At 43.4% G+C, this 15,841-nt stretch overlaps 2 protein-coding genes across 7 annotated transcripts in view; one reads left to right on the top strand and one right to left on the bottom strand.

The window, feature by feature from the left end:
* Nucleotides 1-4: 4 nt before the first annotated feature.
* Nucleotides 5-8,566, top strand: SLC7A6OS (solute carrier family 7 member 6 opposite strand). Its single transcript, XM_068956274.1, has 5 exons — nucleotides 5-197; nucleotides 558-941; nucleotides 2,309-2,512; nucleotides 3,404-3,533; nucleotides 7,574-8,566. Exons 1-5 carry the CDS (start codon nucleotides 39-41, stop codon nucleotides 7,693-7,695), a joined length of 999 nt encoding a protein of 332 aa, XP_068812375.1. The 5' UTR covers nucleotides 5-38; the 3' UTR covers nucleotides 7,696-8,566.
* A 535-nt stretch (nucleotides 8,567-9,101) lies between these two features.
* SLC7A6 (solute carrier family 7 member 6) overlaps nucleotides 9,102-15,841 on the bottom strand; it is a 33,185-nt gene continuing 26,445 nt past the window's right edge. For 5 of the 6 annotated variants that reach the window (XM_068956269.1, XM_068956270.1, XM_068956272.1 and 2 more), the window contains 5 exons: nucleotides 15,500-15,603; nucleotides 14,303-14,399; nucleotides 12,677-12,826; nucleotides 11,715-11,898; nucleotides 9,102-10,862 (listed from right to left, as the gene is read on the bottom strand). In XM_068956269.1, the coding sequence (XP_068812370.1) occupies nucleotides 10,768-10,862; nucleotides 11,715-11,898; nucleotides 12,677-12,826; nucleotides 14,303-14,399; nucleotides 15,500-15,603 (630 nt within the window). In that variant the 3' untranslated portion in view covers nucleotides 9,102-10,767. Of the gene's footprint in view, nucleotides 10,863-11,714; nucleotides 11,899-12,351; nucleotides 12,451-12,676; nucleotides 12,827-14,302; nucleotides 14,400-15,499; nucleotides 15,604-15,841 lie in introns of those variants that run through there. The other variant, XR_011143337.1, reaches the window with a different exon arrangement.

Genomic DNA, 15,841 nt, shown 5'->3' on the forward strand with positions numbered 1-15,841 from the left:
GCGGGGGCGGGGCGGCTCCCGGCGTGCCGCGCGGCGCCATGGAGCGGGCGGCGGTGCTGCGGGTGAAGCGGAAGCGCGGCGGGCCGGAGCCGGCCGAGGCGCTGCTGCTGGCCTGCAAGCGGCGGCGCGCCGAGCCGGGCGGCCCCCCGCGGCTCGAGAAGGGGCTCTTCAAGCTGGTGGCCACCGTCTCCTCCAAGGTACCGCGGCGCCGCTGCCGGGGGGCCGCACGGCCGGGCCGCGCGGGCGCTCGGCCTGCCGGTGCCTGGGGGGTGCCGGGCTCCCGCGGCGCTGCCGCTGGCGAAGACCTGCTCCCCCCCCCCGCCCTCCCTCTCGTCTCCTCTCCTCTCCTCTCGTCTCGTCTCGTCTCCTCTCCCCTCCCGCGGGAGGTCACGCCGGCTGCGTCGCTCAGTGCAGCAGCGGGGGCTACTTGGGTGTCTTCGCGCGCGGTGGTGCTGCGGCCCTCGGGGGGGAGCACCTCTGGAGGAGGAGGAGGTCGAGGAGGCCTTCGCCGCGGGTGGGAGTTAAGTTCCTTCCTTCTGCTCTTTCCTCCCGCCCAGAGCGAGCCCGTCCAGAAATACCTTCAAGAAGCGATCGCCCGCGACAAAGCGGCTCGAAGCCTGCGGCCCTCCGCAGGTAGCGCTCAGCGAATCTTCCAGGATCTCCGCGCTTCCAAGCGAGCGAGCAGGAAGGAGAGCCGCTATCGCGTGATAGCCAGCCGTCGGCCTAGCTCTTCCCAAATCGGTACGGTTGCGCCTCTCGTGAATGGCAGGACGTCGGCTGATGGCGACAGGTCAGACTCTGAAGCGAGGGAAGATGCTTCCGAAAAAGGCAGCAGTGCTTCTGATGAGAGTTCAGACTGCTGTGGGAAATTCCAGTTATTTGATATCGTACAAGAAGAGGAGGTGGCGGAAGACTGCAGCGTAACTGCAGCAAACCTGCAGGTCAGCAAACACGCTTAGTGTACTCAGGTGCTGTTATAGGACCGGTATATGGGGGCAGACTGACAACAACGGAAGGACCCTTAACTAGATATTTGTAAGTTGGAGTACTTGGTATATTTAGATAGGAACTTTCATGAGGATCCTAAAGTGCAGTGATGTTGTTGAGACAAGCAGCCTTATGGAGTTGGCCGCTACAGAAGAGGCCTGATTTTTCTGTACCCTGTTCAGATACCTCAACGTTCTTGTTCATCTGTGAAGCGGAGCTCTGAAGGTTTTACAAACTCTACCTACTAGAAATGAAAAATTCTACTTGCGTGTCTCTCCATCTACCCACGTGCCTAAGAATGTCACTTGTAGGCAAGGTTCACTGAAAGAAAAAATACTGTGAGCCTCCCCTTCTCAGAATGCCAATACAGGCTTTCATAGCGTATTCAGTTTTTAGCAGAACTCTTAGGTGTTTGACGGGCTGCTTAGCCGCTACATCCTGCTTTAATCGGTATCATGAGTTAAGTATGCCTGTAGCTGGAGAAGCATCTGCTTAATTTCTAGAATGGTTTTAGTGTGAAAAAGCTCTGCCTTCTGTGTAGGGTTGTGCTGCAAACAGGGTATTAAGAAGACTTTGTATTAAAAAGACTTACCCTCTTACCTTCTTTTTATATGGTTGTATTTTTTGTATGCTTCCTTTAGTAGTTCTTTAGCAGTACGTAAATACCTCTTTACTTAATAAAGCCCCTCACAGCTCTGAGGAAGATTTAAAGGCTTTATGTTAAAGAAGAAAACGTACACGTGAGCAAGTCATCAGCTAGCTGTCATCGAGTTTCTTCTGTCTCAATGCAGAAGCAAGGAATAAAGAGCATGTCTCCAAGGCCTGTCAGCCTTTTCCTGTTGATTAGTCCTATTTTCATCGTTTCTCTTCTACACCTCATAGACTGTAATCTACTAGTACGGTATCAATGCTAAGGTATGCAGATCTTTACACCTGCAACATTGCAGGAATGCTATACAAAGCATAGCTTATTTTAAAGCATGGCGTTTCGATGGACGTGTCATCAGGAACAGACAAACTTGTACAGAGTTAGTCATTTCTCTTCAATGGTTTGTAATGAACTCGTCCCAGAAGTTTTCTCCCTATTACCTAAAACAAGGCATGGCTGTACAGTATTAGGCCAATGTGAAAATTCTCTAGTGTCTTTCTATTTTAGATCGCTAATGTTCCAGATAGTATTCCAGTAAGAAAGTTTTTAAGTTTTCAGAAGGTCATCCTCAGCCAGATATTGGCTACTATCTACAAACCAAACGGTTGTTGGTAACTAAAGCCTTGTGTGTTTGATATAAATGGTAACGCACGTTTATTTTTCTGGCAACAGAAAACTGCTGATCCAGATGTGATTCTCTGCAACGCAGTAGAGATGATTCGTGAGCGTTTAAATGTTTCCGAAGATGGTAAGAAAGTCAAACACCATGAGAAAGAAGATGAGTATGTTTATGACATCTACTATATGGAAACATCAGCCCCTGGTTGGATCCAAAACATCCTGTCTGTCCAGCCCTATAAAGAGGAATATGAACTGGTAAGGATGGGGAAAACAAGATATTCTCTAGTAGAAAGGCCACGAATAAACATGTTTAAAGTCCTAACATAAAAAATGACCATGCCAAGAAAGATACTTTGAAGATACTACAGTTACACTCAGTGACCTCTCCGTCAAGCTTTCTGTAATTGCCAGTCCTGTGTTCCCTCAGGTTACTGTTGATTAGAGCAAATGATGATGTGACAATGAAAACAAAGACTGGTTGATTTCAATTTGGCAAACAAGTTTTGGCATACGGCATATAAACTTAAGTCACATCTCATTTGTGGCTGGCAGGAGGTAGCAATTGAAATGTAACTGTAAATATGTTTGAGGAATAGGAGCAAGGGGGATGCTATTTTTTCTGGCAGTCCTCGATTTATGAGGACTTGAATTTATAGTCTTAATAAGAGGTCTTTTCCTGTAATAAAGAAATACCCTTCAGTGACTTCAGTTACGAAGATACAGGGTAAGCTTTATTCTTTCATTGCATGGATACTGTGGTCAATATGCTTTGCATATAACTGCAGGACCTGAAGGAGCTTTCTTTTTCTTCTTGGACTATTGTAATACTTCACTGCTGAAGTGAGTAGGATTCATTTTGACATCAACTTCAGCAACACTAGAACACTTAAATGCATGACGTACTGATTTTTCACCAAAAGCAGGTTGCTTACAGAGGACGTACTGACAAGTTTTTAGGGTTTTTTTTTGTTTTTTTTTTTGTTTTTTTTTTGTTTTAAACTGTGTGCTTGGTGCAACTTCTGAATAACTTTGCTTTCAGTATCCCTTGGCTCTTTTCTTTATGGTTTGTTGTTTAGGTGGATGAAAAACTGCTTATGTCTGAATATGTTTTTCATAATGAATGTTCTGTTCCACATTGACATGCAGGTAGATGATGATCATAATCCAGGGGAAATATATGAAGACGAAGATGATGAAAATGACGAAAATAACTGGCGTAATGACTATCCTGATGAAGATGAGTTCTTACCCGAGGAAGATGGTGATGGAGAAAAGGGTATGCTTGCTGAAAATACTGCCTGCTTTCATGCTGTGCACATTTAAATCCCACCCTTTTTTGTATTTCCTCTTTCTAAAAATGCAAACCTTGCACTGCTGGTGTATTTTTTTGGCTCTTGTAACGGGTTACATCAGCTCAGAAAAGAATCGTTTGGCACCAGGGCAAAGTAAGTGAGCACTGCACAGAGACGGAGGGGGAGTAGACGAGTTTTCCAAGTTAACAGCTGGCTGCGCCACTGGTGTTGGCAACAGGGCTTTGGTTTCTATGACCATGGGACCCTGTTTGAAGACCGACAGCTGATGGGGAGCGATAGGTTCCACCTTACCAAGCGGGGCACGCGTGTCTTTGCCAACAGATTGGCCAGCCTGGTAAGGAGGGCTTTAAACTAGGCAAGATGGGGGGAGGGGAGTGGTATAGTGGCAGGGGAGTCAGTAAAACACCGCTCAAGTCAGGATGCCTCCAGCGGGTGCATACAACCAGGGGAGACAGCATGGGACATGGCTATGGAGGATCCTCTTGCACCTCTCCTGGGAAGCCTGCGTGTTTGACTGGCTCTCTGAAATGCCTGTATACCAATGCACGCAGCATGGGGAATAAGCAGGAAGAGTTAGAGATCTGTGTGCGGTCGCAGGGCCGTGATCTCATTGCAGTGACAGAGACATGGTGGGATAGCTCACATGACTGGGATGCTGTCATGGATGGCTATGTGCTTTTTAGGAAAGACAGGCCAGGAAGGCGAGGTGGTGGAGTTGCTCTTTATGTGAGGGAGCAGCTAGAATGTATGGAGCTCTGCCTCGGGGTGGATGAAGAGCAAGTTGAGAGCCTATGGGTAAGGATTAAAGGGCAGGGTAACATGGGTGACACTGTTGTGGGGGTCTGCTACAGGCCACCTGACCAGGAGGAAGTCATCGATGAGGCCTTCTACCGACAGCTGGAAGTAGCCTCACGATCACAGGCCCTGGTTCTCATGGGAGACTTCAACCACCCTGACATCTGTTGGCAAGACAGCACAGCTAGGCACAAACAGTCAAAAGAGGTTCCTGCAAAGCATTGATGATAACTTCTTGACTCAGGTGGTGGAGACGCCGACGAGGAAAGGTGCAATGCTAGACCTTGTACTAACGAACAAAGAAGGTCTAGTTGGAGAGGTGAAGGTTGGGGGCAGCCTTGGCTGCAGTGACCATGAGATGGTGGAGTTCAGGATCCTACGAGGAGGGAGCAGGGCAATGAGTAGGATTGCAACGCTGGACTTCAGGAGAGCTGACTTTGGCCTCTTCAGGGACCTACTTAGGGGAATCTCGTGGGGTAGGGCCCTAGAAGGGAGAGGGGTCCAAGAAAGCTGGTTAATATTCAAGCGTCACTTCCTCCAGGCTCAAGAGCAGTGCATCCCTCTGAGGAAGAAGTCCAGCAAAGCGGGCAGGAGACCTGCATGGATGAGCAAGGAACTCCTGGCAAAACTCCAGCAGAAGAAGGAAGTGTACAGAATGTGGAAAAGGGGACAGGCCACTTGGGAGGAATACAGGGACGTTGTCAGAGCGTGCAGGGATGCGACGAGGAAGGCTAAGGCCCAGTTGGAATTAAATCTGGCAAGGGATGTCAAGGACAACAAGAAGGCCTTCTTCAAATACATCAATAGCAAAAGGAAGACGAGGGAAAACGTGGGCCCGCTGCTGAATGGGGTGGGTGTCCTGGTGACAAAGGATACAGAGAAGGCAGAGTTATTGAATGCTGCCTTTGCGTCAGTCTTCACTGCTAAGGCCAGTCCTGAGGAATTCCAGACCTTGGAGACAAGAGAGGAAGGCTGGAGAAAGGAAGACTCTCCCTTGGTGGAGGAGGATCAGGTTAGAGATCTTTTGTCCAAACTTGACATCCATAAATCCATGGGCCCCGATGGGATGCACCCACGAGTGCTGAGGAGCTGGCGGATGTTATCGCTAGGCCCCTCTCCATCATCTTTGAAAGGTCCTGGAGATCAGGAGAGGTGCCTGAGGACTGGAAGAAAGCCAATGTCACGCCAGTCTTCCAAAAGGGCAAGAAGGAGGAGCCAGGAAACTACAGGCCTGTCAGCCTCACCTCCATCCCTGGAAAGGTGATGGAACAGCTCATCCTGAAGGTCATCACTAAGCATGTGGAGGACAAGAAGGTGATCAGGAGTAGTCAGCATGGATTCACCAAAGGGAAATCATGCTTGACCAATCTGATAGCCTTCTATGACGGAATGACTGGCTGGGTAGATGAGGGCAGAGCAGTGGATGTTGTCTACCTGGACTTCAGCAAGGCTTTTGACACTGCCTCCCATGACATCCTCGTGGGCAAGCTGAGGAAGCGTGGGTTGGAGGAGTGGCCAGTGAGATGGCTTGAGAACTGGCTGGATGGCCGAGCTCAGAGGGTTGTGGTGAATGGCGCAGAGTCAAGTTGGAGGCCTGTGGCTAGTGGTGTCCCCCAGGGGTCAGTCCTGGGTCCAGTCTTGTTCAATATATTCATCAATGACCTGGAGGAAGGGACAGAGGGCACCCTCAGCAAGTTTGCTGATGATACTAAACTGGGAGGAGAGGTTAACACACCAGAAGACTGTGCTGCCATTCAGAGGGACCTGGACAGGCTGGAGAGGTGGGCGGAGAGGAACCTCATGAAGTTCAACAAAGGCAAGTGCAGGGTCCTGCACCTAGGCAGGAATAATCCCATGCACCAGTACAGGCTGGGGGTTGACCTGCTGGAAAGTAGCTCTGCCGAGAAGGACCTGGGAGTGCTGGTGGACAACAAGTGAAGCATGAGGCAGCAGTGTGGCCTTGTGGCCAAGAAGGCCAATGGTCTCCTGGGGTGCATTAGGCAGAGTGTTGCCAGCAGGTGGAGGGAGGTGATCCTGCCCCTCTCCTCAGCCCTGGGGAGGCCTCACCTGGAGTCCTGTGTCCAGTTCTGGGCTCCCCAGTACAAGAGAGACATGGCACTGCTGGAGAGAGTCCAGTGGAGGGCTACCAAGATGATTAGAGGGCTGGAGCACCTCTCCTAGGAAGAAAGACTGCAAGAGCTGGGCCTGTTCAGCCTGGAGAAGAGAAGATTGAGAGGGGATCTCATCAACGTGTACAAGTATCTGAAGGGGGAGTGTCAAGAGGATGAGGCCAGCCTCTTCTCCGTGGTGCCCAGCAACAGGACAAGAGGCAATGGGCAGAAACTGAACCACAGGAAGTTCCATCTGAACCTGAGAAAAAACTTCTTCACTGTGAGGGTGACAGAGCATTGGAACAGGTTGCCCAGAGAGGTGGTGGAGTCTCCTTCGCTGGAGATATTCAAAACCCGTCTGGATGTGATCCTGGGCAATATGCTCTAGGTGACCCTGCTTGAGCAGGGAGGTTGGACTAGATGATCTCCAGAGGTCCCTTCCAACCTAAATGATTCTGTGATTTGTGGGAGCATGAACTTCTGAAAGCTGGGGTGAGCGGTTAAATTGGTTCACCATGTCTTGTGGAACCAACATGTAAGGTAGTAACTGGCTTTATGTCCTATGAACTTAGCTTTCATAGTTGCACAGTACTTAAGATTAGAGGAAAATCAAAATTTTAAGAACTAGTTTAAGATGGAATGACTTAACGTATAGCAAAAAAGCGCTAAATTACTTTGCTGTAAGGTAGGTGGTGAAATAAAACAGTCACTTGCAAACAGATTTTTTATGAGTCATCCCTTAAAAAGTTTTCAATGAACTCAAGTAACTATGCTAGAATCATGGATTTTTCTAGTTTAAGTACTTAACTTCAAAACCAGAAATCCATTTCAGGCTGCTGCAATTGCACAGGATTGCTTGTTTTGAGAAGGAATAGGAGACGCTGTCCAACATGCTTGTGAAACACTGTCTCTGCTTTTCCTCCCCCCCACCCCCGGCCGAGTCCAAGTACCATTCAACGCTGATCTAATATAGCAGTTACTCAAACTTTGTATATTTTTCATGTGTGTTACTCAGGAAACTTATAGTTCCCAGATTAACATAACTCTTTAACTAAAAAGAAGGGATAGTCTAAAACTGTGTCATGCTCTTTCTCTAGAGTCTGAAGAGAGCTTGAGTGATGAAGACCAGTGTTTCAGGAGAAGAACATGGAACAAATACCGTCGTGAGGTCTTGCAAGAATTTGGATATGATGAGGTCCAGGATTTGGATTCTGACTGACAGCGGGCTTCTTTGGGTTTTTTGGTTTTTGTGTGTGTGTTTTTTCTTTTTAAGAGGAAATGCACAGAACTTGCAGCAGAACTGAAATTCTAGAAAGCTGCTGGTGACTATTCATGAGAACGTTGAGTTAAAAAGAAAAATAGAAAAGCACTTTCTGGTAAAAGCTGTACTCATTGGGACAGTACGAAACCAGTCTTTAAGCTGATGAACTTTATGCTAAATTTTTCATACGTGACCTTTGTAAAACATTCTGAAAGTGTTAGTGACTGGCATGGTTCACCGTAATGCTCGCTGCTTGTGCTTGAGCATTAGATAAAACTAGACTTTAGGATTCCAGTAAATAGTAACAGCTCACTTTAATATCTGAGCTGGGTTGTAGATGTTATTCAACTTTAGCTAGTAGATATGAAAACAGATGAGTGTGAGTATCAGCACTTTAAAACATAATTTTCTTTTTTAAGCAGAAGATACGATCTGGATTAAGTTCACTTGTGGGGAGGTGGTTTTGTTTTTTGTTTCCCTCCTTCTTCTACCTGTTCTGTGATGCTGAGGTTGTGGAGAAAGCTATTTTGAGCTGCGCGCCCAATCGTTTATATCAAGATGGGTAGCATTATATGTGGAGATATGGCAAGCGGCAACCCTTATTGTTGACAGTAACGTGTAAGGTTTTGCAAGAAGATGATGTCTACCATGTGGCAAGAGATGTAGGTCTCTTCCTGTAAAGGCAAGTAGGAGTCCTGGTAAAAGGTACTCTACTTCTTTCTGTGTTTAAACTCGTCTTTGCAAGTGTTTGACCCCACAAAATAGTTTGACTTGACTCTTGTTCTGCTGTATAATACTTATTATAAATGCAGTATTGTCATTCTCTGTTGAGGCTGGTGTGCAATTTGGGCCTGTGAGAGTTAAGTGTATCTTACACCTGCTCCTGTGCTTAGCTAAGTTTCCTTCTTGAGTTTACCAGGAAGCAGTGGACTGAATGCTAGTCTCTTTTTTTTTTTTTTTTCTGGGTAAAGTCACTGGAACAGAGTAGCAAAGATGAAGCATGTAACAAAGGGAACAATCTGTTGTGCAGCTGTCAACCCAGCACCATCAACAGTGTAAGATATGTAAGACAGGTAAAGCTGGGACTTGCCTCATCTGACTGATCCTTATTAAGAGTGAGGGGTTTAACAAGAATGGCTCTCTGCTGGAGTCTTGTGATTCGCTGTCTGTAAAAAGGATCCCCCAAAGCAGAAAAGTGGTCAATTAGTTCTGACTGCTGCTGTCATCAAGGTAACAGAGGTGAAGTTTTTGTTCTTGTTTTCATGGAAAGGTTAATAGGGCTCCTAAGAGGCAGAGGAGAGGTTAAAATTGTGTTTCCCATTAGACAGAGCTGTCTCTATAGATACAGCTTTTTAAGAAAAAAAAAAAGTCTTGTATGTAATTAGTTTTTAACTGTTTTAATACTGCACTCATTCTAATTTTCATTAAAGACTGAAAACACCCATACGGGGCTTATGCTCCAAGTTTGCACAAAGTTCCTCAGCTGGATTTTAACTGTCTTAAATCCAAAGGTGTGGCTTCATAAATTTACCCAAAGCCTCTATTTTTTTAGTTTTTAAACATGTATTCACAATTTCTAAACCATTAAATATTTGTTTAATATAAACTTAGGCAGGAAGTCAGTACAAGAATCCAAATGTTTTTACTGTTACTGAAGTGGCTGATGCAAATGTGGAACAGCGTTTCAAGTATGCGTGTCTTCAGCCACAATCTTTTGAGTACAGGTTTTAGTTTAACTTGAAATAAACACACAAACTGCACCTGGACAAACTTCAGCCAACTTAGGTCAACATTTTGAAATAAAAGAATTCTGATATGTTTGGAAGTATATCTTACTCTGCTGGCTTCATGCTTCCTTTTGCTGCTGCCCCTAGATTCAGTGTCAGTGTTCCAGCATGTCCTGATGATAGGCTTTCAGCTTTGGAGTCCCCAGAAACTTGCATCTTGCAAGACTTGCTAACTTGTATCTGTCTGTAGTGCACTAGTATTTTTTTTCCTCTGTCTCAGCCTTTGAGGCTTTAACCTTCAGAAGAAAGATGGTGATCACTATGTCAACACCGACACTGAACTCGAGCATGGCTAGATAAAGAGCAACTTCTGGTCAAGATGACTGTTTTCTAGTGAACAGTACTAAAATTCAGAAAAGGAATTTTCTGACGGCTGAGGTAACACTGATAACGTGTGTTCCACTGAAACAGTTCAGACACAAATCCTTACAAGCTTCAAACTGAGCGTTTTAATTTTGGAAGTTTCGTTTAAACTTTTCAGAAGATGACCAAGTACTTACAAGCCAGCAGGGAAGAATCCATGCATAATCATCAAGTGTTAATCAAAGCTTTAGCGCTAAGGAATTTGTATCTCATGAAAGGTGGTTTAATCTTGTTGATTAAATCCTTGCAACAAGAAGATACCACATTTCAGTGTAGTATACAAAATGAAATGCCTGTCCTTCAAGGGAGAAAGGGTGGTTCAGTCTTTGAACAGGGTAGCGTAAATTCTGTTCTTTTTTCTGCTAATAACTTGGTTTGTTGCGAACGGTTGTCTTCTGGAGTAAGAACTGAGATAGCACAGCAGATCATTCCATGCAAACATCCATTAGAATTAAGCTGGAAATGGCTTTTAGTCTTTTGACGTGAAGTGGTTTTCAGTTTAACTTTAAAAACACATTATTCCATTGCCTAGTTTAGCAGAAAACTAATTTGATCCATTAGCTCTGATTTAGAAATCCAGCTCTCCTCTTACCCCTTTAATACCCCTTCTGAACAGTATTGAGGTGTTGCTTATGTGCTCAAAAGAAGCAGCTAATGATTGTCCAATGAAAACATGCCCTGAAAATGTATCAGAGTTTAGGAGGATGACGTCTGGCCACGATCTGTTCAGGAATCCAATTGCAGGTAAGTCCATTTTCAGTATTTCTGAAAGACCACTGGAACGAGTTTTTCCATTTTTTCCAGTTGCAACTCTTCTCTTCCCTTTAATCGTAATAATTGCTTCCTCTTCCCTCCTGCTTCTTGTAATAGGTTTGCAGTTTTAGTTGGACTTGATTTCTAACTTCTTTTCTTCGCTTGGGTCCATCTCTGTTAAAACACAGTAACAGAGCAGCTGCACGTTTCGTGTGATTGCACCTGCATAGGAAATTGAAGATAAATCAGATGAATCAGCACAACTCTAATTAGGCAACATGGACATGTCTAGGTTAGCTGTCAAGAAGGCTTGGCTCGCTTCTCCTAAGGGAAGCGCACCAGAAGAGTTTTCACAAAGAGCATTTTCCACTTAACATGTTTAAGCAAATAATGCTAAAAGCCGTTCTGTTGATACCTTAGAGGTGTCTTTACTCCTAGGCACCCTGTCAGGTAACTGAGGTAGAAACTTTTTCCCTCTATAATTAAAAATATAAAATCAGTAGTAAAAAAAAAAATAAAGAATTTCAAATAAAACGTGGGAGAGTGACAATATCACTGAATATCAGTGTATTTAGTGATTGCTGCAGGACCATATCCTGTTGTATTCCAAAATTATGCTATAAACCTCCTTTTGAACATCCCTCATCGTGGTTTTCTCTTCCTAGACAGAAACAATAAAAATCTTGGACTGCTAGGAAAGGGATGTGTAATTTAACTACAGCAATTCAAAAACAGGCAAAATTGCATCTGTGACTAACAACAATTGTCCACCTTCAAACAACAGATTTAGTAGAGCAAGACAGTTTGCTTGTCATTACCAAGAATGCGCAACCTTTTTAGACTAATCAGTCTTGGTTAAGAAAAAGACTTTTTGTGTGCTTGATTAAAGAGAAACGTATTAAGACTGAGGGCAAAATCTGTAGGAAGTACATGGTATTGTAAACAAATAAAATCTGAGTGTATAAGCACATATAACATCAGTATGGTCTTTTAACCAACAAATTGAGATTCACTTCTGTAACAACTTAATTTTCCTCAGTTGTGAGCAACGCTTCCATCCACAAAGAGACTTACCTAAAATCTTGTCGATAAAGGCAGGTCTCTTTGATGCAGGTAAATAGACTCCCAAGAAATAGACTGGAATTCCAGACAAAGCAATGCCAATTCCAATCAATGAATTTATGGTGTCGCTATAGAGTGGCACTACCACCAGAAATACTGAGCATATACAGAATATTACTGGGAAAGCCACACTCAGCTGGAAGCAGAGAAAAACAATGGCATGGTTTTGAAATATTCGTTGTCTAGTTACATACATTTCAGTGAAAATTACCACCTTTCCCTTCTCCAACCCCACTGTGAAATTCCGCTCTTCCTCTTATACATCTGGCTAGTTAGAAACACAGCCAAACAATAGAATTATTCTTCATCAGAACTGCTGCTAAAATTTACAAGAGTAATCAAGTATGATAACTCTGCTTTGTTGAAAGAAACTGTGTAACAGACTGAAGTGTTTAAACAAATCCAGCCAATCTCAAAACAAGAATTACTTTCAATAATGGGAATCAAACTTTAAATACAAAAAGGTGATAAGGAGATCACGTATTGAACTGAACACCATTAGAGCTAAATGTAGTCTACAGTGACAAAGTTAACTAACTTAACTATTCCTAACTTCAAACAACAACTGTACTTCCCTTCCCATACTCACCTAAATAGGAGATTTTTGAGCCAAGGCAAAAAGGGTATCTACTATTTTAGATTATTTGAGATATTCTCCAGTTGACAGAGAGATGGGGTACTGGCTGAACTAACGTACAAAAAAAAAAAAATCATATAATATTACAATCATCACTTATTCTCAGCTAGCAGAAAAGCTAGCTTTCATGGTGCAATCTAAAATGGAAGCCATGTTTTGTGTCCTGATGAGTTTATAACCTTTACACATAACCGTGGACAGTACAGATTTTAGATAGTACTTTTACATTATGGGCATGAAAAGCATCTTAAACAATTCTATATTAAGTAAACTTTACCTTTAGAGGCCTGGGTCGATCTGGTTCCTTCCAGCGTAGATATAATTGCCCAGCAATCGACAGACCAACAAAAAACCAGTAACTGAAACTGAAGTAATTAATAAGCTTAAAGACATCTTCTACAGCCAGGTAAATGAGGGTCATAGTACACTGTCAGAAAAAAAAAAAAAAGAGTGTGATGAACAACAAAAGTTTGAAACTTATTTTAATGCAAAAAGCAGCATATAAAGTAACACCATCTTTCACTTCTTAAGTGTTCAACATGATTTTATGCCTGTCTCAGTGAGTCACTCTCCTACAAATGCCATGGACAACAGAAAATCTGAGGTTCTCTTTCATGCTATCACCTAAACAATTACTTCTGAGAATTCCCACTGTTGAGCTTTATTGACACTTCCCATGGCGACAGTGGTCCGAGCATAACACTTCTTATAGTTTGGCAATGATTAAGGGAAATAATTTCTCAGTTATGTGCTCCTTGAGAAAAATGTATCAGAAGACTGTCAAATGTCCTTCAAGTGATTTTATCAGTATGTGAGATAACATAGCAGCTGGATTTTTACTACTGATAGTATCTTCACCCTCAGTTTATTCAGCATTTAGAAACCATATACTACGTAACCTGTTATTTTAATCTATATTTAGCTTAGAGAAAACAGAAGTCTGATAATGTATCTAACATGACAGTAGCCCAGCAGAATAATTTGATCATTTTAATTCAATTTCAACTCTCTGTGTAGTTAGGGAGAGTATTCATGCATAGAGACAATGAAACTCTCCAGAGGCTGTTACCATGTGATAGTGACATAGGTTGGGGTTGACCTGCTGGAAAGCAGCTCTGCCGAGAAGGACCTGGGTGTCCTGGTGGACAAGTTAAGCATGAGCCAGGAGTGTGGCCTTGTGGCCAAGAAGGCCAATGGTCTCCTGGGGTGCATTAGGCAGAGTGTTGCCAGCAGGTGGAGGGAGGTGATCCTGCCCCTCTCCTCAGCCCTGGTGAAGCCACATCTGGAGTCCTGTGTCCAGTTCTGGGCTCCCCAGTCCAAGAGAGACATGGCACTGCTGGAGAGAGTCCAGCGGAGGGCTACGAAGATGATGAGGGGACTGGAGCACCTCTCCTATGAAGAAAGGCTGCAAGAGCTGGGCCTGTTTAGCCTAGAGAAGAGAAGACTGAGAGGGGATCTGATCAATGTGTACAAGTGTCTGAAGGGAAGGCATCGAGAGGAGGGGGCCAGACTTTTCTCCATGGTGCCCAGCCACAGGACAACAGGCATAAACTGAAACACAGACAGTTCCACCTGAGCACGAGGAAAAAGTTCTTTCCTGTGAGGGTGACTGAGCAGTGGCATAAGTTGCCCAGAGAGGTAGTGGAGTCTCCTTCCCTGGAGATATTCAAAACCCGCCTGGATGTGATCCTGGGCAATGCGCTCTAGAGGACCCTGCTTGAGCAGGGAGGTTGGACTAGATAATCTCCAGAGGTCCCTTCCAACCTTGGCGATTCTGTGATTCTGTGATTGAACAGAATTTCCTCTGCCCTCTCACTCCAGCTTATGGAAAAACACAAATTTCCTTTAGGCAATTCATAAAGTCATACCTGAACAGCTGAAAAGAAAAACTGTAATATCTTACATTGAAGAGCAGTGCTGGCACAGGTGTGAACCTCTGTATGTGGATCATAGACAACAGATCAGGAAGGTGACCTTCTCGAGATCCTACAAAAAATAGCCTGAGGGAAGAGGGCAGGGGAAATCAGAAACAAATCTTAAGGCTATAGGTGAGAGCAAACGCATACAGAGAAAGAAAACAGCAATACCAGTCAAAATCAATATTTATACCAGGGAATTTCCATCCTTTATACCAGAACACGTATTCAACCCTGCTTATAAAGGTATACTGTAATATAATCATTAAAAGATATATAAGCTTTTGAAAACATCTTGTTATTAACATCTATTTTTAGAAAACAATGCTACAGGTAAAATAGAAAGTTTCTACAGTGACTGAAATAGATTTCTACTGTTAAAAAAATTCTAAAAGCTAGCAGCCCTGAAAACATTCTACTTCATAGCAGAATAGTTTTCAAGAACAACCAAGAGTTTATCAGGTCTCAAAAGAAGAGCTCACTCAGTCACATGCTCAAAAAAACAAACCTACTATTTCACTATCAATTGTATATTGTTCTATATTGGCTACTTTACCGGATCGTGTTCACATTTGTTTTCAGTTCAAATACATTGTGCATACATTCAATGGACAGGGAGGATGTTAAAATGTCTGATAAAATCCATTCAAGACTTGCACTAGTCACACGCATAATCATTGCTTAGAGGAAAAAATTCTATGCTGTATCCTAAGCTTTATGACGGCAGTTTAGTAGCACTAGTACCTTTAAAACCTTTTACTTGGGTGAGGAAAAAAAAAAAAAAAAACGCAAAAACTTAAAGAGATGTTAAGATTAAAAAAGACAATAAATTTCCAGTAAATATTTCTAAAAGTAAGAACTAGCCAGAGTTACTGAATCTAATGAAATGGAAAATAATTCAATTCAAGTAATCAGAAGGTATGAGGGCTCACCTCACAGTCAACATCCCTTTCATCCTTCATTATACTCTGCATACAACTAAGAAACTTTTGGGCAAGCAAGGTGATGTTAAGGGCATATGTACACACAAACAGAGGTTTATTTAGGTCTATTATTTTATTGTGGCTACTCATTATAGGTCCTGACATGAAAGTCAATTTGCCACTCTTATAATAGGTATGTGTAATAGTAATACATTTTATGAGAATACTTATGAACATTTGTCAAACAGAGAGATTCACTACCTTGATGATGCTAGAATTGAAGCATTAAGTCCACCAAAACAAGAAAAGGCTACAGCAATGGGAATCGTCCAGCTGAAGATACCAAATACCTGGTCAGCAAACGTCTAATGAAAGAGGGGAAGGAAAAAAAAAAAAGAAGAAGAAAGGGAACATTAAAATATCTGCAACAAAGCATACATAAAACAATGAAATAAATACTGTTTTAAGTTTGTATGGAAAAATAACAGTATAGTAGGGACATTCCATGATGCCACACCAGAAAAGCACACAGCTTTTCTTTTTTTTTTTAAATCTACTTATAGATTCCAAGCAAGTACAAACTACTTCAGTAAAGTACTTGAC

Source organism: Struthio camelus, chromosome 10 (genome assembly GCF_040807025.1).
Source record: "Struthio camelus isolate bStrCam1 chromosome 10, bStrCam1.hap1, whole genome shotgun sequence".
Taxonomy (NCBI): Eukaryota; Metazoa; Chordata; class Aves; order Struthioniformes; family Struthionidae; genus Struthio; species Struthio camelus.

Bases quoted from the DNA above. Each gene is read 5' to 3' on its own strand.
- SLC7A6OS (XM_068956274.1), top strand. From the start codon at position 39: ATGGAGCGGGCGGCGGTGCTGCGGGTGAAGCGGAAGCGCGGCGGGCCG. The intron at 942-2,308 runs GTCAGCAAACAC...TTCTGGCAACAG, and splicing joins TAACTGCAGCAAACCTGCAG to AAAACTGCTGATCCAGATGT. The intron at 3,534-7,573 runs GTATGCTTGCTG...CTCTTTCTCTAG, and splicing joins AGATGGTGATGGAGAAAAGG to AGTCTGAAGAGAGCTTGAGT.